Source organism: Amblyomma mixtum, chromosome 1 (assembly GCF_055824585.1).
Source record: "Amblyomma mixtum isolate Tamu chromosome 1, ASM5582458v1, whole genome shotgun sequence".
NCBI classification, from domain to species: Eukaryota; Metazoa; Arthropoda; class Arachnida; order Ixodida; family Ixodidae; genus Amblyomma; species Amblyomma mixtum.
The window spans coordinates 306217095-306235821 of NC_143012.1; the positions used below are offsets into that span (position 1 = coordinate 306217095).

Here is an 18727-nt window from a genome sequence, read left to right on the forward strand (position 1 = left end):
CACTTTGAGTACAGCGGCTCCACCAGGGCGTGCACCAACAGGCACAGCCGGCGGGCAATGTGTGGGTGGGACACAGCGTAGTGCTCTGGGAGCAGCTGCATCAGCTTCTGGGCATTTGGCCAGTCGCCCACCTCCAGGAGGGCCTCACACAGGCCCAGCTTCTGGTTCTCCTCCTGCAGCACACAGACGCAAGGCACTTACAACAGGGTGTGTACACTGCGAAGGATCCCAGCCAAACTAAGACACATTCTACTCTCAATAATCTGAACTCAGATGGGATCAAGAACCTGTACCAATTATGCAGAGTTTGAGTTAACAGGAGGCCGTATAATGCAGCAAATACTGATGGAACGAAACTTAATTTCGGACAAGCCAGAGGTTTGACTTAAAGGAGCGAAGAAACCAAATTTTCTGGAGTGTAAGTTTGCTATGGAGTGACGGGTACAACACTAGTAAAAGTACATGATCACCATGCCAAATTTGTCAGCATATAATAAATAATTTGTAACTGAACATTTTTTCCTCTGTACAGTAAAGACTCGTTATTCATACTTCAAGCAACAGGAAAAATTGTTTGAATTATCGAATGATCCCGAAAAAACTAACAAGAACTGCTTGCACCGTAGTAATTTATTTGGTGAAAGACTAGGCAACGACTGCTTGCTTTTGGAATGCGAATGAAACGACAATGACTATTTTTAGCTATGGAGCTCAACCGCTACTGTGTTACACACTTAAGAAGCGGCAGCATCGCATGTGAAGTGGCTCCACCGCACAAACTGCAAACAGCATGTGATAAGTGTGCACTTTTGGTGCACTGCAAGAACCACGCGAATGAAAATGCTTGACAAAAAGAAAAATGGGTAGAAAAGACTAGCGAGATGGGCCAATCAGCACCCGAAACGGCGCCCAGCTGGGCAAGGTCGGCTGGTTGATATGAGCTGGCACGAAGCTCAGAAAAGCAAAACCGAAACTATGCGGTGCGACTTTTCTTGGGAGACGGGGCCTTCCGTCCGTCGTCGCACTGTTGCGCACACATCAGAGGTACGCAAGCGACTCTGCAGCATGGAATTCAAGTTTGAGTTGGGCCGTTTCAAAAAGAATACCTTCAAAAAACTACATGTAGCAATGACAACCAGAAAAAAAGATATGACCATGCAAAATGTACTCTAGCTGCATGGACAATGAAAAAGCGCTTTCGGAATGGATGATGACGATGATGATGAATTTTATGATGCAAGGGCATCTGTGGCCCAACAGCGCCATGGCACAAGGTGTTTTCTTCTACTCAGGTTAAGGTGGGGTCAAGTCCCATTTCCCAAGCATTTTACCCTAAAGAAGCCGAGCACCAGACTAAGGGGAAAGCTTGTGCCCTTTGTATCACTAGTGGGTACCGGACAGCACTGGGGATCGAACGACACACCGGATGCTCAGACCACTAAGCCACCACTGCTGTGCTTTTGCAATAGACATTTTCCTCGATTAACAGTACTGCTGTGCCAGCTGCAGCTACCATGCAATAACTGCCGAGTGAAAACACCAGGATGCAACAAGTAAAAAGACTTGCCAGGGTGAGGTCGTCATCCTTGTCCTCGTCTTTCTTCTCCTCGTCCTTTTTATCAGAGGACATAATCACCATGGCTGTGCGTCGAGCGTACTGCAGTGCAGCATTCTCTTCCTTCTTGTGCTGCTTGGCCAAAGCTGCATCATCTGGGAGGAGCTGCAAACAAAGCACGGTGTGAAGAGTCAGCACGGAGAATCGCAAACAAAAAGTCTTAGCGTGTGGATCCCCACCCAGAAGCTGCTCGTGCATTACCGTATAAACGCGTGTAAGGGCCGCACCCCGTTTTCCCCAAGGAAATCTTAAAAAAAAAAAAAAATAAATCCGTGTAAGGGCCGCACCCGAACTTTCCATGACCCAGGCGGGAATAGCCTTCTAAATACATGCACCGTGGCCTCCGCGATCGGCTCCGGTTGTGGACAACGGTGCGCTCGATCGCGGAGCGCCTGATCGCGGAGGCCAAGCACGCGCACAAGAGCTTCCAAAAACCGTCCATGGGTGGCGCCCGAGGCCGCAGCCATCATCATCGGCAATTTTTTCTCCCCCGCGACTTCCCGTTATCTTTCCTTCTTCCATGCGTTATCTACATCGGCATCTTTCTTTCCCTCCTCCATGCGTTGTCTACATCGGCATCAGTATCGCCAGCTCCAGCCTTTTATGGCGTGTTAGCACGTTCACCGTAGTTGCGGCTTTCGCGTGCTGCCGCTGGGTAATGCAGTTTTAGCACGATAGGCAAGCACCTTATCAGTTACACGGCTGGGAGTTAGCTCACGAATGCAGCAAGCGTGCGGCGGACAGGGAATTCGACGTGGCCGAGAAGTGCGTCCGATGATCGTGCAATCAAAAGGGTGCATTGAGAAAAACAAGCTGCAAAAAGCGCGCTTTCCGAGGTGAGCCGTGCGAGTTTCCTGAACTGGAAGAAGAGCTGCTCTGCTATGTGATGGAAATGCGGAACAATGGCTACACGTTGACAGCGGACATGCTGCGAGGCTTCTTTGGGATGAGCGTGCACCAGAGCACAGCACCAGCTCAGAGTCGAAATACTCCGTGAGTGACAACTGAACGTAGAATAAATGCCGCTCATTCCCTGATTGGTGTGCTTTTGCTTAAAAAAAATTTTTTTTTTTTCGTACGTCGCGTGCATGGGCTGCACCCCGAAAATTGGCCCCCGAATCTGGAAAAAAAAGTGCGGCCCTTACACGCGTTTATATGGTATTTGACGGATGCCAGAGTGGAGGGCTCAGGGCTAATTTCGATCACGAAAGGTTTCTTAGGGGGGGGGGGGGGGGGGGGGGGGGGGGGGGGCACTGGTCTTAGGGACAAAAAAAAAATGCCTCAGAAACAGGCTTTCTAAAAACATTTTTGGCATCTACACCTATATTCTCCAACTCAACCAATCCTTTTTTCTTCCGGATATCAGTATTTTGACCACAATATTAAATTTAGATCATTATGTGGGCTGAAACTGCAGTAGAAGAAAATTGAATGGCATGAAAATTTTGGACACTTGGCTGTATTAGTATGTTGGTATCTCGGCATCTAGGATGAACAGGGATGTTATTTTATTTGCCCAGAAAAGCTGAAAGCACAGTGCTTGCGTTAATCAAAGTATAATTCTTCAATTGCGCTTTAAAAATTTATGATTTTACAAAATCTATTGATGCACGATATCACCACCTTGAATGTTGCTATTCCAAATTCTCGAAAATTACTGATAAGCGTAAAATGAAAAAAAAAAAAGGGCTTTGATTATTGCACTCTTAACTCATTAGTCAATGCAGCCATGGATTAAAGTTTATTTTTTATTAAGCCATTCTTTTTGCACTAAAGTACTATTCAGTGACTGCTTAAAAGTAGTCACTGAAGTTGCCTTGGGAGCTTTTCAGATTTCAGGTGGACAATTTCAGATTAGAAATCAGCTTAAAAAACTGAGTAAGGTGATAGAGTAGTTTCATTAGGATTGCAAATAAGCAGAACAGTTCTGGGCGTTAGCCACTGAGAAAGGGAAGGCAAACGAGCATTGAGGAGTAGGGAAGCGTAAAAAAGGAAGAACTCTCGCAACACAAGGCAGTGCGAGGCCTGAGGCAAGAACAGCAAGACGTGGAGGCGCAGTGGCACATCATAAATGGTTTTGATGGGCTCAATTTTGTACCGAGCGGCTTACTGCCATCGCCAGCAACTGATACAGTAAAAAAAAAAAAAAAACGAAAAAAAAAACCCGATATAGTAAAGATTTCTGCTGGTCCGAATTCGAGTGACTTTACTGTAAAGGATTTTCACTCTACCCAAGGAATACTCAGAAACCAGCTAGAACAGTGTAATAATCAGATGAAAATTGCTTATTAACATTGATCTTGAGGCCATTTCTGCCATGTTCCCAATCGAATTTAATGAACTCAGCCACTCTCATTACATACTCCGTCAAGATTTTTGCAGACTGAAATCATTCTTACACCAGGTCAAACCAGTCTGAAAGACAGTTAAAAATGTGTTGCCTACAGAAATAATACGAAAAAGGCTGCCGAACAAGACAGTACTGCTGGCACTATGCTGTCATGCACTGATAGTTATGCAAATTTTCAGTCAACTGGTACATGCTGAAATGATAACCACAACTAGATCCACTCTACCATCAATCTGCCTTTTATGCGGCACGCCTTTTCACTAATTTATGCCAACAGCACGTACCACAAAGATCAGCATACCGTATTTATTCGAATCTAGGCCGATAGTTTTTTTTAAAAAAAAAAAACGAGATGTAGAACTCTTATGTCGGCTTAGATTCGAGGATTTCGTTTGGAGGTTTCGTATTCGTAAAATATGAATAAATGTAGCACGCAGGTGGCGCCCCCACAAAACGCCAACGAAAGACAGCACTGTAGCCGTTGCTATCCGTAGCCGATACTGATCAAAGCACACATGAGCACTGGCTGCCATTTTGGCCTTGTTCTGTTCTCGTGCGGTGGCGTGAGCACATTCGCAGCAGTGAAGTTTTCGTGCGTGGTTTTTATCACCAACACCATGGCACCAAACAGGCGGTGCCATTATAGTGCCGCCTTCAAGCGGAAAGTTATACTCGCTGCACAGCAGTCGTCAAATCTTCAAGCCGGGCGGGACTTCGGCGGCTGATCCCGGGCTGGCGTTGCATATGTCTCCTCGCCCAAACGCCAGCCCGGGATCAGCCTGAGCGGGTTCCTGGCAATAAATGTCGTTTGCGTGCTGTACCTCTTGTTCGCAGTTGTTTTTTCGGCCGGCCTACAATCGAGGTAAGTTTTTTTTTTTTTTCTGTGGCCTTCAACTTTCGGATCTCGGCTTAGAATCGTGGCCGGCCTAGATTCGAGTAAATACGGTAGTTCACTGCACATTCACAAGACAGGTGCACAGAAGACAGGTGCACTGCAAAAAGAAATTCCAACTGATGCAAGGCTAGCAAAGCAGCTGAACTGCTTGATGGTGGAAGGAAACACCAGCAGAACTGCAAGGCACTCAATCACCACAGCACTCACAAGGGAATAGAGGTCATCCAGAGCTATGACTTCATTATGAATGAGGACGGCAGCCAGACGGTAAAGAGATGATGGCGTTGGTTCCCCAGCTTCTCCCTGCATAAAAAAAACCAGGCGTGTTAGCGCCCCAACCGGGAGACACTAAAATGGGTGGCAGGTCGCACACAGTGGAAGAACCCCACCTGGTAGAAGGTGAATTTGAATCCCAGGACTTGGCTGATGGTAGCTGGGTTTTGCAGGAATTTCGTGAGCAGAGGCACGAAAAAATCCTCCAAGTGAACTCGGCACTCGAATGCCTCCAGGACAACGTCCAACACTCGGTTAGGGTCCAAGTTGAAGCAGCCTGTGCCAAACAAAGTAGGACACAGGAGATATAATGTGCACCAATAACTACAGTTTTCTGCTGTTGTTTTTTTAGATAGGAGACAGCACTCGTCTGTTGTCTATCTCCCTTCGTTCTGCGCTCTTCACTTCCAAATGAACAACCAACACGTCCAAGCTGCTATTTTGGCAAATTACAGGTATGGCAGGCAGTAGGCATGCCGAATGCCGGTATGACTAGTGAACAGCTGAATTTCAGAAAGCCAACACAAGAAAGCAATAGGCAGACATAAATGCTAGAAGAACTTTTGTGCGTGGTGAATAAGAGCAGGTTACCAACTGATAGCAGTTCATGCCCTGCTTGCTTATGGTTTACAGGGGTTTGCAGTCCCAAAGCGACTGAGGCTATGAGAGGCGCCGTAGTGAAGGGCTCCGGAAATTTCGACCATCTGGGGTTCTTTAACGTGCACCGACATCACATAATAGATCGGCCTCTAGAATTTCACCTCCATCGAAATTCGACTGCCGCGGCTGGGATCAAACCCGTGTCTTTCGGATTAGCAGCCGAGTGCCATAACCACTGAGCCACCGCGGCAGATCACACCCTGCTTGTGACATCATAATACGACATGATAATACAAGGAGTATGCCACAGTCAGTAGCTACACTTTAAAACATTTCATGCAAGCCTGAATGTATTCCCAATCTCTTTCAGAGCATTCAGCATGGCTCTGTGTTCTTCAGCGGCACTTTCTGTGAGGTTACCCTATAAAAAATAAGCCCTTCAACAGTACCACAATTATTCTCTGCATAGAAAGGGACGTTTCACAGTGCAACTGTACTCACCTATCAGAGACCGCATCACCTCAATCATGTAGTCTGGACTTATCTTGCCAGTTATCTCCTGGCTCAGCTCTGTAGCCAATTTTGCGTAGCCTTCACTCTCCTCTCGAAACAGGTTGTACTTGTTCTGTTTGTAACTGCACAACAGAGCAAAAAAAAAGCATTTCAAAGTCTCTTTTGCCAGTGGCACTAGCAGTTGTCTAGATCAGAGAAAGCATGGCGGAACTGCAGTGTCTTAATGCTGACAGTAAGTACGCTGTACTAATATGATGCTCATCCAGCATGTATGTGTGTGTATATTTACTCCCGTAATTTGTGTCCGCACATAATCTCCACACAAAAAAAAAAATGTTTGGCTTTAACTTAAAACAGGTGTTGGCCACTGCCTTCTGGGATAAAAATGAAAAGGTGATGGCAGAATATTTTAGAACAATAAAATTATGTTATCTCACTGCCCAACTGCATATTGATTGCAATGTACCGCATATCCTGCTCACTTTCGTTAGTTTTAAGTTGTTACTTCGAACTGTGTCAGCATCCCCATAAAGTTTGGATTAACGAGCTTTTACTAGTGAAAACTCACATATACTAAAAGTAAACTGCAGTCCCATTCCGCCTTTCATATATGAATGATAATTTTTTTTGTTTATATAGACCTTTTCAGGACCACCGGCAAAACGGGTTTTCTGGGCTGTGCCGGGAACGTGGGGGAGCTTCGTGCCCAACTCTTTTCTGTACTACGAGCACAGACTTAGTAAAGGCGTTTTAATAAAAAATCAGTCTGGCCATGGCAACGTACTTCCCGCAGAATGATGACATTGTGGTATAAAAGCATGCTGCCGTGAAAGACTGTGACAATGTCTTAAGAGCTGCTCTCCAGTAAGAAAACATCGCTTAAGTTGCAAGAGAACTTCTGAGATGTGAAAAAAATTTTAGTGAACAGGGATGCCACTGAAAGCTCGAAACAGTACGGACTGTTGTGTAAAGAAGAAAAAAAGTTAATTACAAGAGTCGTGTCTTGATCTTGACAAACTTGGTAAGCATCGTTTTACTGCTCTTGACAATCCCGGCATCCCCCAACGATTCAATGTCCACTCTTTCTTTCAGCAGGGAGTCTGGAACAATCTGCACAAACATGAAGAAGCAATCGTGATGTCAAAAACTGCCGGCACGCCTATGAAGTACAACTTCCCTCTAACTAAAGGGCTAGAACATGTGAAACAAGGTATCCCTGCTAAAACCAGAAATAGCACCCCTCCCACCAGACTAAGTTTTTCACTTAAATTCAGAATTAATAAGTGGTGGGCTAATAATACCTTAGACAAACAAAAATCTGCCCTCCCTTGAAGAAGCCAACCACATGCTTCTGACAGAAGCGGCATATCTGGCCCCTAGCTCAAATTACAAGCAACACTGTGCATAAATAGTTTAACCGTGTAACCTACCAAAATAACATCGAAACTTACGTCCTACATGCCCTTTGATAATAATCTGTTATAATATTATAAGGGCACAGTTCACTCATAAACCATAGCATTTGCTTTCAAATGTCTGGCAAACATTTGCCATATTTCTGTTCAGTTTTCAAAATGCCAACTGAATTATATGCTGAATGATGCGACTCTACCTAGATTCATGTTACGCCTAAGTGAGAGATATATGGAGGACACATATTTTACTGCACCAAGTTAATGACAGCAAGCTGAGCTTAAAAATGCACTGTTTATTGGTTGGAGTCATGTTCACAGGGCAGAGGAACTCTTTTGTAGAGAGTGAAAAGCATGGCAGAAATCGACAAATAAAAAAGCACTTGCAGCCGGATTGCATTTATTAAGAAGCCTTATACATGCATGTCAACCACATCATGCAGTAAAACCTCGTTAACTCGAAGTCACTGGACAGCAAAAATATTCAAATTAAGCGGGTTTTCTAACTGACCATGCACAATGAAAAAAGAAAGGGGGACCCAGGCAAAAACTATGTCGCAGAAATGTGCCACCGAACTATGCAATTAAGTAATCAGGGATGCTGGTAACTTAACCCTCCAACACAGCGCACCTCACAAGAAATGGTTAACCAGTCACGGGCATGGAGCATGAATGGTCACGTGCGAGGACGTCGCTGATGCTGCTAGGGGTGGAAGGTGCTCAGTCGCCAGTGCCTCCGCTGGACGCTACCTTTACGAAGCACCACCGGGAACATATGAAACTGAAACGCCCATCCTCTGCTGCGCTGCAGTAATGCACGTCTTCTCCGTAGGCGCGAGATTTGGCATTCCGTGACCTATACAATGAACTGCGTTTTGTGTTGGAAGCAGTGGGGCTTGGGCACTCGTATATCAAACATCCCAAATAGCACCCCAGATCTCATGATTAACCGGGCTGGTGCAGGCCGGCCGTTTTAATTATCGAGCAAAATTTACATTAGAAATTGCATGGGATTTCGATTTATCGAGGTTTCACTGCAGATGCAACAGTTGAGATGGCGCATGACAGCTCACCTTGGCACAGCCAGCCAGCAGCCAGTGGAAGCGGTCCCTCTGGTCCCGGTTGTCCGTCGACAGCGTCTCCAAGTCTGGAGAGGTGACAGGTGTCAACGGTGCCCAGGCAGACGACCACGGAGCAAGAATATATAGGAGGGGAAACTCCGCCCTCTGCAAGGTGCGATGCTGTCACGAATGCTTCGAGCCGTTCAAAGCTAGACGGTGTCCAGTTGGCCAGAAAAGGCAACTGCCGAGTCCTTCGGTGCCAGTTTTGATAGCGAGGCGCTCAGCAAGTGTTGTCAACCATGCATGGACACCTTAACGTACACCAAGTTGTTTGCTTTACCATTCGGCACAGCTGCGTAGGGATACCATACAGTTCGCCAGTATTGGTACTTGCACTTCGACACCCCACTTCTTACGCAACGTTACCTGGCAGTCTGTATACCTTTGCAGTCACGGGACGTTTCCTCTCGTGTATACTCTTGCTCTGTGTAGAAGACGACCCGTGACGCAGAGCAAGGCAAGGAGCAGCCAGGCAGGCCGACACATACCCAGCAGGAAGACCAGGTCCGCCAGCATGGAGGGGATCTCTGGGTGCAGCGTCTGTGGCAAACAAAAGCCCCGGTGCACAGGAGCGGGCGTGAGCAAACCTGTCCGGCTCTTGTCAGCCGCCCACCCCACAAACGCCACTTACGATAATCTCGGCCAGAGCCGCCAGGCCCTGGTCCACCTTGAGTCTGTCGTCCAGCACGTGCCAGCATAGGTCATGTAACAGCAACTGCAGGTCTACAAAGTAAAAAAGAAGGAAGCGGGTCAGCAGACAATATAAAAGGCCAGCATATGTAAAGCGCAGTTCAGGACCTGTGGACACTCGGAGGACATCCTCCACCCAGCATTAGTTATCAGTAAAAGCTGATTCCGTGGCTCATTTTGGCAATCCTGAGCTCCATCGGTCAGCAAAAGATATATATCTATTGCGAGAAAATTGGATAAAAAAATTCCTACTCGTGACATCACGACTGGAAAGGAATCTGATTTGTGCGGAAGTGAATGGCAGTGCAGCCTACCCTCTGGAATCTGCTTTTAAAAATGTCTTACCGCACCGCAGTTTGCTTGCAAAAAATGCCAGTGGCGCCAACACCTGTACTGCTATTTTTTTTAGCTTATAAGCTCCGTTTCAGGTGGGAGTAGCACACTTGCGATCAGACTGCCGTAATCTATCGATACAGGCCAACGTAAACTTGTCCTCAGCGTCCCTCTAACCCGTTTATACCCAAACTATGAAACAATCAGAGAGAAATCATTACCTCCACATTAGGTTAACTAATGTACCCACAACCAAAAATCAATATCAAAATTTCTTCCTACTGCTAAAATTTGAGAAATCGGTACATCACCATTAAGCAACAATTAGCAAATAGGTGCCTTCTGATCAGCTAGTTGCATGAAAAACCAAATCGAAGGCCTTGAACCAGTAAACAATTTTTTTTTTTAATCCAACAAATGTTTTTCTATTTTTCAGCAACACCTGTCAGAAAGTGAGAGATGAATTGCTGGATGCTAGACGGAAGTCATACATACATACTCCCTTTTTCTTCGCACACCTTAAAAACAGTGACACCGAAAATTAATTTTTACCAGAAAGCGGAGGCCACTCAGAACATGCTGACAACAAACTTTGCATGTAAGCTTCATGTAGTAATGAGAACACGATGTGCAAATTCACAACACTGAGCATTCCATGGTTCGACGGTATTTGAAACACCTGTATGGCACAGGTATAAGATTGCTTCACGGGTCATGCCTTTGATGTCGAAGGACATGGAATGTGGCTTTACCCAGATCATTGCTGCCATCTGCCCCTATGACCACTACTAATCGACAGCAGAACACAAACGATGCACAGCCATAGCTGAAGCTGGTAAAGCGCCATCCTCAGCTACATAAAGATCTCATCGCCTTTATTCCTTCGTCTTTTGGCAGCATAGGTAGTGTAGCGAACACGCTGGTGTAAATGGTGTCTCTGCCTTGGGGTGGGGTTTCGGTGCCACTGTTACAAGCGCACCGTCTAAGAGTTCACCCGTTTGGCCTGGGCCATATGTCGACAGAATGAGGAATGCAATTACATCAGCTACTGATTAATATGATTTGTCATCAAGCATCATGGGCGATTTTGAGAGATGTTCAGTGCCAGTGTATGATCACTGGTACAGTGATAATCTTAACAGCCTGCAAATACAGGGATCTCTCAGTGACCCAGAGGGGTGCAGAACCGGCATGGCAGAAGTGGTGCCCTTCACATTGTTCTTGTTGCTTTTGCAGGTCAGTAACTAAAGCTTGCATCATTCTTGCTTTGATTCTGTTTGGCCGGTTCCACCCAAAGTGTTATTTGCCTGTCTCAAAACTCAATCACAACTAAGATTGACTGCGTTGTTGCTTTTGCTTATTGCATGTGGTGACATCGAGCTAAACCTTGTGCTGTCAAATGCAGAAACTCTGCACAAGCTCCTAGATGGACACAGTATGATTAAGGCCAACCTAAATTCATAATGGAACTGACTCAAGTTGAAAGCAAATGTTCCTCAAATTATCTACGCAGTCGTATTACGCCACTAAAATCAAGAATATAGAGTCTTGACCAAATGAAGTGCGCAGCTGAAGAATGTATGAACTGATACAAAGAGCAGCAGCGCATGCTGGGTTCAATACTGGCGAAGGTCAGCCATCAGGACAACCACAGGTGGCGTTACAATTCGGTCTTCTTTTTTAATGTGACAGGCACAAAACCACATAAGATAAATCATTTGGAAGAATGTGTACTGAAGGGGTGTAGCTAGAGCTTACCTAAGAAAGTGTACACAAGTTGGGCAAATCCAGATCCGACAGATACTGTCCTTCGATAGTAAATTTAACTCCCTCCATTGAAATGCAGAAGGTTTTTAAAGGGCAGCTCCAGAGGTTTTTTAGAATAATTTCAGTTGATGAACACACCACATTCACCAGAGTACCCTCTATGCGGCCCAACAAACTGTTTTTAAAAATATGGAACTATTTTGAAACAGTAAAAACAGCAAACAAACTCTGTTTGTAGCTCAGGACGATGTGCTTGATGCAGTGATGATGTGACTAACATTACTGGAAAGAACACTTGTACTCACATTCAATGGCTAAAATACCGACTAAAAGTTATGGTTCTGTTGATAAATGCCTTGGACAACCTAACACAAAAGTCGAAGTTTGTTTCAGCAAATGTAGAGCGCACATTAACGAACGAGTAATGTTTGCGATGTCACAAACGCAGTGTTGCCCAAGTAATCGTATGAATTGATACTGCGCAAAACAGCAAACTTCAAAACTGCTGTGGGCAGGACTGAAATCTTGCACGGCTGCCAAACTTGGTCAAAATGATCAGGATAGAGCCATAAACCTAGTTAGCTTCATTATAATCAGCCAACTTCGAAAAAGCCCAGAGAGTTGCCCTCGATGTGCTAATAAACTAAAAGGAAGAAAATTTAGTATCTCGGAGGAATTTTCTGATGGGGTACCTAAAAAAAGAAAGCACCTACGAAATTTCACGAAACTGCGAAAACAGAGCAGTGACAAGGTCAACCTCAGGTGTAATGCTCTCTTGATGAACGGCAAAAAACGTGTGTATGATAATAATATAAATGAGTTAGTACCAGTCGTGTAACGGAGTCAGCCTAATGCAGCGGTAATTTCCTTTCTTGTAATTAACTCCCGCAGCATCAAAAACACAGCTGATGAATTTGGAACACCAACTAACATGGTTAAACAGTCAGTCATTCGCGATACCGAATGACAGCTAATGAAGTTTCTGATGGTGAAGTATTCTCAGGCTGCTTTAAATATTACTGGGAGGACAGAGACTTGCATAGAGGAGGTGTACTCATTCTTGTGCATCCTCGGATTGCTTCTTACCAAATAAATGTTGACGCCGGCCAGTGTCAAGCTGTACAGTGCAGACTGACATTTAATAAATAACAAAGTTCCAGCCATATGTTCTTTCTAGTGCCTGCCCAATCCATCTGTCGATGTGCTGATGCAGTTGACAGTGACAGTTAGCTCGATGCAGACTTCACTGTGATTGGCAGAGAGATTTCAAACCGCCTAATATTGACTGGAGTCATCAACCTTGTTTTCTTTCTGCTATGGGCCAGTCCGGCCAAGAACTGATCAACATGGCTGAATTTCTTGCATTACGTCAAACTGCTTTGAAGCCTGCACGTCGGAATAGTATTTTATGATACTATTTCGCAGATTTTTTTTTTTGCAAGTCAACCCGGATTTGTCTGCTCTACTCATGAGCTACATGGAATAAGTGATCATAGTTATGTGCTTTGTGAAATGCAGTGAGCATTTGAGAGGCATTGGAACCATAATCAGACGAATATGTAACTGTAAACAGAGGAGTATATACCTACGAGAAATCGCATGCAAGCGAGATAAATAAGGAGTGGAACGATCATCTAACAGAGTTTGAAACATATGCCAAGAGCACTGCAGAGATCGAACTATGGCCAATATTCAAGGAAAAGGTGTTCGAACTGCAGCAGTGCTTTGTTCTACCATGGATATTAAGGAAAAGAAGCAAAAGTAAATCTTCATTTACTTGGGAGCTATGTAGTTTTACGAGCAAAAGCAGCCAAATTTATAGCACATTTAAACAAAAACTGACATGCAAAAATTGTCTGAGGCTTTAAGAAAACAGATGAAATGAAAGTGGCAGTGACAGCAGTGAAACAATCATACAACGTTCTAATGAAGTCAAGGTTTTGAAAGATAATTCAGAGGAATTCAGGAAGCATGTAAAGCGTAATGGAAAAGGCTCCACCTCTTGTGTCTGGCAATAGCTTTGGTGATAATGATGCCAAAAAAGCAGAATTATTTAACGAATATTTTAGCCTTATTTTCAACTCCGGAATGGCATGGGATGACACGAACTGTTTAGATTTCCAGGCAGAGTGAATGTTATGAATGGTGTCATTATCACCAGTGCCATACGATCTTTACTGTAGGTTCTGAATGTTGTCAAGGCTGAGTGTCCTGATGACTTGACGAACAGATTCTGTTGACTCTGTGCAAAGTCATGAATCCTGCCTTCCAGATGACTGGAGAATGGCAAGCACTGTGCCAATTCCAAATCTGGTCATCATATTGAGTCAAATTATAGGTCAGTATCACTAACTTCATTTGCGAGCAAGGCGTTTGAGCATATTATGTATATCAGTATTGTAGCGTGTATCAACGCACATTCATGTTTTAATCCTTCAGCCTTCAAGCTCGCCCCGTCTGCCCACTGACGTCATCGGGGTAGGGGACTCACAGTGAGATGTGTCGCTCTAACAGGTTGCGAGCTACTACGACAACAATTTTTAAAATTGTTTCTAAATTATTTCTAAACAGACCTTTTAAATTCAACTCGAGTACCCATAAAGACCACCTCTACAGGTATGTTACACAACAATATGCCAGTCGAAATCATTTCAGGGTCCCTTTACCTTGAACTAGGGGCAGAGGTATTACACTTACATATTCGTTCTATTTATTATCTGGGGTTTAATGTCCCAAAGCGACTCACGCTAATGAGGCACACCATGGTGGAAGGCTCCGGATAATTTCGGCCACTTGGGGTTCTGTAACGTGCACTGTCATCGCACAGTATACGGGCCTCTACCATTTCGCCTCCATCGAAATGCAACCACTGCGGCTGGAATCGAACCCACGTTTTTCGGATTAGCAGCCGAGCACCATAACCACTGAGCCACCGTGGTAGCATTATTATTATTCTACTTTATTTCCTGCAGTGCTGGCCTTTGGTCATTTGTGCAAATCTCTTTTGCCTGCCACTGTACTATGGTGAGGATTCCTTGCCCGTCAAACCATTCAGAAATCCAATTTTCTTTTAGCACCGGGCACTAAGAAAATTTTTCTTCTTCATAGTTGACTATTTTATTTCAATCCGTCATAAATTACACTTACCAAAAATGTTTATTTTTAAAATCATGCTCGACTGTTTGTATTCGGGGAACTAAAAATTTCCTTTTTCAAATCAAGAAATTCACAAATCAGGTTTTTAAATTTATTCATACTTCAGTTTGCTCCCAGTTGTGGAAATAAATAGAAATGTACAGACATGAGCAGGACTGTTTAGAGCACTGGAGTGTTGTTCTGTTCCGTTTTTATCTTATTTTCTTGCTCATTATGGCTGCTTGGTGTATTTTATTTTGCACTGGACTGTTTTACTAGCTATGCGGCTATCAGTCCCAATACCTATTATGCACTAACTTGTATGTTCAAAATTAAAGATTGCTTCGACTTTGAACATGGAATCATATGCAGTTACTTTCTTAAAGGGCAACTCTGACCTTTTTTCAACCTCCATTAATTTTGCCAAAACTTTCACAGTACAATTTTCACACCTTCCTGGTCTTTTGTGAAAAATTTCGCACTTAGGCTGCGTCTTGTTACAGCACAAATGACTTAAAATTTTACATTTCGTGGCCTTAGTTCGCGCGATTTCCACGGGCAACCTTGCAAGTGTGATGTCACTGTTTCCATGCTCGCTGCTTTTCGCTCTGCGTTTGATGAAGGACTACATTTTGTGCTTGTTTTTGGTCACTTCAGATAATGACCCAAGCTGTCACTTATAGTTGCAAATTTAGCCAATCAACAAGCGCACGATAAGTTTTGGGACAGTATCCGTGACTTCATTAGTTCGTCTGCCGTGGCGTCTAACTCTGTTGAAACACGGTTTCGGTTTCCTGGTTTCTGCTGTTTTAAAATAATTCTACTCGGCATTTTGTAGCACATTTTGTAGCGGAGAGACAGGACTCCAAGGAATGTGATGATCAATTCAAAATATTCAAAAAAAGCCCCCCCCGAGTTGCCCTTTAAAAACACAATGCTAGGAATTTTGCAGCAGCACTCTGCCACCAGCTTTGCTTGCGAGACCTAATACCTGCAATAAAAATTTGGCTTCTTTGATCCGCAGAGCATCACTAGCATCCTCAAGCACTCAAGACAAGCCTACTCACATCTGCCCACAGCATGTCACATGCTTTTAACCAGTGCAAATAAGCGCTGAAAATTTTAAAAGAACACGGTTGGTTCTGAACACAGCAGGAAACAATGTCCTGTTCTGATGCAAAGGTAGGTCTCTGTACAGAGAGTCCATTTAAACGATTCAGTAAATTTTCTCCTTTTTTGCTTTCACGCCATTTGCTCCGAAAACGAACTTGCACATGACAGGTCTTGCTGAAAGAGCTCACAGCATTTTGTTCGCCAACACGTTTTGCATGTAGGCGAATACATGTTTTGCATACATATGCAAAACAGGTATTTGCCACTTAGCCTTTTTTGTAGTTACCAGAGGGCAAAACACAGCAAAATGTACAGAATATATCAGCAACACAACGAGGGCAGCTTCTCTGCATTTAATGTCATGCTAAACGTCGTACGGTACTTTTAATTTCCGGCACTAACTGCACAAGGAAGCTCCGTCCGCTAATTTCATTAATACAATATTGTAATGCGTCACAGCTGCGCACTTACCCTTCCCTCCTCGGTCCGAAGGCAGCCTTGACGTCTGCATACCGGCAGCTGCTGAACGGCATTGCTTGATGCTAGATGACGGAAACGCGGGGAAAAAAAAAAAAAAAAAAAACGAAGCACGGTCACAAGTGCTGCTACGGCAATGGTCGCTAACTAAACCAATCAATGGTTACTGTCAGCGCTGCTGGACGCGAAACAAATATTTCCCACAGCTGCTGACCCAATGAGAGAATGAAAAGCGTCAGGCGACTTACGCACGGCGACAGTACCTGGTGAGAAAAACAGTCACAACCGCTAATTTATCAGCACGCTCACGGTCAATCAAGTTGAGACGATGGCGTAATGCAGCAAAGCATTTGTTACTACGCCACGCATAAGCTCAAAACATACAATTCAGAACACTTACACACGAGCTCGAAGAAAACAAAAAGGGGCGCGCATTCTGTACAGTCAACAGTTACCTCTACATTTTTTATCAGTCGTTTTATACCGAGTTAGACTCGCGTTCATGCATGGTAGGCCTAACAAAATGCAACACGTCAATTATTACAAGATACAGCATCAAAATTCCAGCATGCGCAGTGCTTAACAGATTGGTGAGACTCATGCAGTGTTCCTTAAACACTTACAACTCAAGTTTTCCCGATCTTTCCCAACTTTTACAAACGTCCATCGACACAACCCGGCTCGCCATCTTGAGCCCGCAAACTACCACTAGCGCGCTGAGCGCTCCCTTGTGGGGACCTGCAGTCAATGTTAGTAAACAAAAGTTTAAATGAGTATTTTTACAGCATGACACAAGTGCAAGAGGTGTGAAATATCGAAAAAGGTGCAAAAAAATTGACATTGATGAAACTACTTTGGTTTCTTTTTTGTTATTTAGCGATCTTTAGCGTAGTTACGGATGTCTCCAGTGCAAGCGCTGGCAGCGCAACGTTTTATTTTCTGCTCGAGGTGCGGTGAGGGGGGCCAAGCACGGCAGAGCCGAACCAGCAGGTATCGTTAATGTATGATGTGTTTCACTCCAATATATTAACTCGAGTGACTTAAAGAGAGGTACGTCTGTTAGCTGACTCTGCATAATCCAACACCTTGACCGCGTTCGAGTCGTGGTCACTTGACCTGTGGTCTTCCGTCCCGCGAACGGACCGTTTCTAATCTCTGGTTTCTATTTCAGCTATGGGCTCGTCTGGAAGCACCCGAAGAGTAACCATTGTGAATGAAAACTCCCCGGACGTCATAAAGATATCCGATTCCGTAGTGAAGAGGTTAAAGGGAGAAACCGAGTCGATATCGGCGGCAGCAGTGGCCCGGCAGACCGCTGCCAGTGCACCGTACGAACAGCGGGCCACAGGAGACAGCCTCCAGAGCCGGAAACTTCACCGCGATGAGCTGAAGAAAGTGGAAGATGTCTGGCGAGAACGGCTGAAGGAGGTGGAGCGGCAGAACCAAGAGCTCTACAAGCTCGCAACCGACAAGTTCGCCGGTGCTGTCACGCAGGTAGAGGAAAAGTACGCCCAACACAAATGTGTACCTGTGTGCGAGGAGCATCAGCAGAAAGTAATGGCATGCTACGAGAAGAACCAGCGCGCACCATTAAATTGTTCGCAACTCGTTGAGGCATTCACAAAATGTGTTCATGAGGCAAGAAAAGACATTGCAGCTCACTAGTACCGCGTGCTCTCTAGCGTGCCTTCTGGGTGACATTGAATCTTGCCTCTAAAAACCGATTTGCCTGTTAGGAAAATAAACCAGCAACATAAGCCGTGCTCGTTTCTGATTTATTTGCGCTCAGTTGCCGGCATGAGCGAGAGCCGGCTTGAATGGCTGGACTGGCGATTACGGACCGAGCGGCCGTTTATTATTTTTTGCGCCTTTTGTGGCCTCCGAGATTTTCCGTTGCGGAGCTCGGAGGCCATGCTTCATTGCATCTTGCAGTCTTAAAACGATAGTTGTGTTATTTCTGTACAGTTAAGCGGGAAGCAAAAGGGAGGAAATTGGGGAGGGTCGAATTGTAAGGTCGCGCTACCATTGTAGCCAACTTTAGCTGGATGCGCATAGTCACTGGACCATATAGTACATGTACCATTGTGAGCACACTGTCAAGCATGAAGTAAATGACCTATGCAAAATGAGTAGCATTGCGAGCCTCCTTCACGAGTCTGCCACACTATATGAGCATGCTGAAATCACAGTTCCACTGTGCAAATTTCTATGCAAGTGAACAGTCTTGTCTTATAGTAACCCGTCTTTTTCGTATCTCTCTGCCACACGACGACATCTGTCTGCATATTGCAGTTGCCATGTGTTTTTGCGTGCTGTCTTCCTCCCGGTACCTTCAGCTCCCATCGTTCCCTGAGACCAATGCGGTGCACTGGCCCTGATGATATCAAAGCACTGCAGCTGTTGGTCTTGCAGGTGCTGTATTAGAAAAATATT

The 18727-nt window shown here is 44.8% G+C and overlaps 2 protein-coding genes across 7 annotated transcripts in view; one reads left to right on the plus strand and one right to left on the minus strand.

Annotated features, from left to right (window-relative positions):
* The window catches only part of tho2 (THO complex subunit 2-like protein), a 52087-nt gene extending 35071 nt beyond the window's left edge, over positions 1 to 17016 (minus strand). For all 4 annotated transcript variants that reach the window (XM_089566765.1, XM_089566764.1, XM_089566763.1 and 1 more), the window contains exons 1-11: positions 16918 to 17016; positions 16289 to 16359; positions 9411 to 9502; positions 9268 to 9319; positions 8732 to 8805; positions 7238 to 7356; positions 6235 to 6368; positions 5250 to 5410; positions 5068 to 5163; positions 1568 to 1720; positions 4 to 173 (exon numbers count right to left, since the gene is read on the minus strand). In XM_089566765.1, the coding sequence (XP_089422891.1) occupies positions 4 to 173; positions 1568 to 1720; positions 5068 to 5163; positions 5250 to 5410; positions 6235 to 6368; positions 7238 to 7356; positions 8732 to 8805; positions 9268 to 9319; positions 9411 to 9502; positions 16289 to 16359; positions 16918 to 16982 (1187 nt within the window). In that variant the 5' untranslated portion in view covers positions 16983 to 17016. The remainder of the gene's footprint in view (positions 1 to 3; positions 174 to 1567; positions 1721 to 5067; positions 5164 to 5249; positions 5411 to 6234; positions 6369 to 7237; positions 7357 to 8731; positions 8806 to 9267; positions 9320 to 9410; positions 9503 to 16288; positions 16360 to 16917) is intronic.
* Positions 17017 to 17155: 139 nt separating this feature from the next.
* Chchd3 (Coiled-coil-helix-coiled-coil-helix domain containing 3) lies at positions 17156 to 18053 on the plus strand. 3 transcript variants are annotated; one of them, XM_089566767.1, is made up of 2 exons: positions 17156 to 17284; positions 17466 to 18053. In XM_089566767.1, exon 2 carries the CDS (start codon positions 17468 to 17470, stop codon positions 17957 to 17959), a length of 492 nt encoding a protein of 163 aa, XP_089422893.1. In that variant the 5' UTR covers positions 17156 to 17284; positions 17466 to 17467; the 3' UTR covers positions 17960 to 18053. The 3 variants fall into 3 exon arrangements, with proteins under 3 accessions (XP_089422893.1, XP_089422892.1, XP_089422894.1); XM_089566766.1 differs by having other exon boundaries at positions 17195 to 17344; XM_089566768.1 differs by having other exon boundaries at positions 17199 to 17295.
* The last annotated feature ends 674 nt before the right edge of the window (positions 18054 to 18727 follow it).

Bases quoted from the DNA above. Each gene is read 5' to 3' on its own strand.
- Chchd3 (XM_089566767.1), top strand. From the start codon at position 17,468: ATGGGCTCGTCTGGAAGCACCCGAAGAGTAACCATTGTGAATGAAAAC.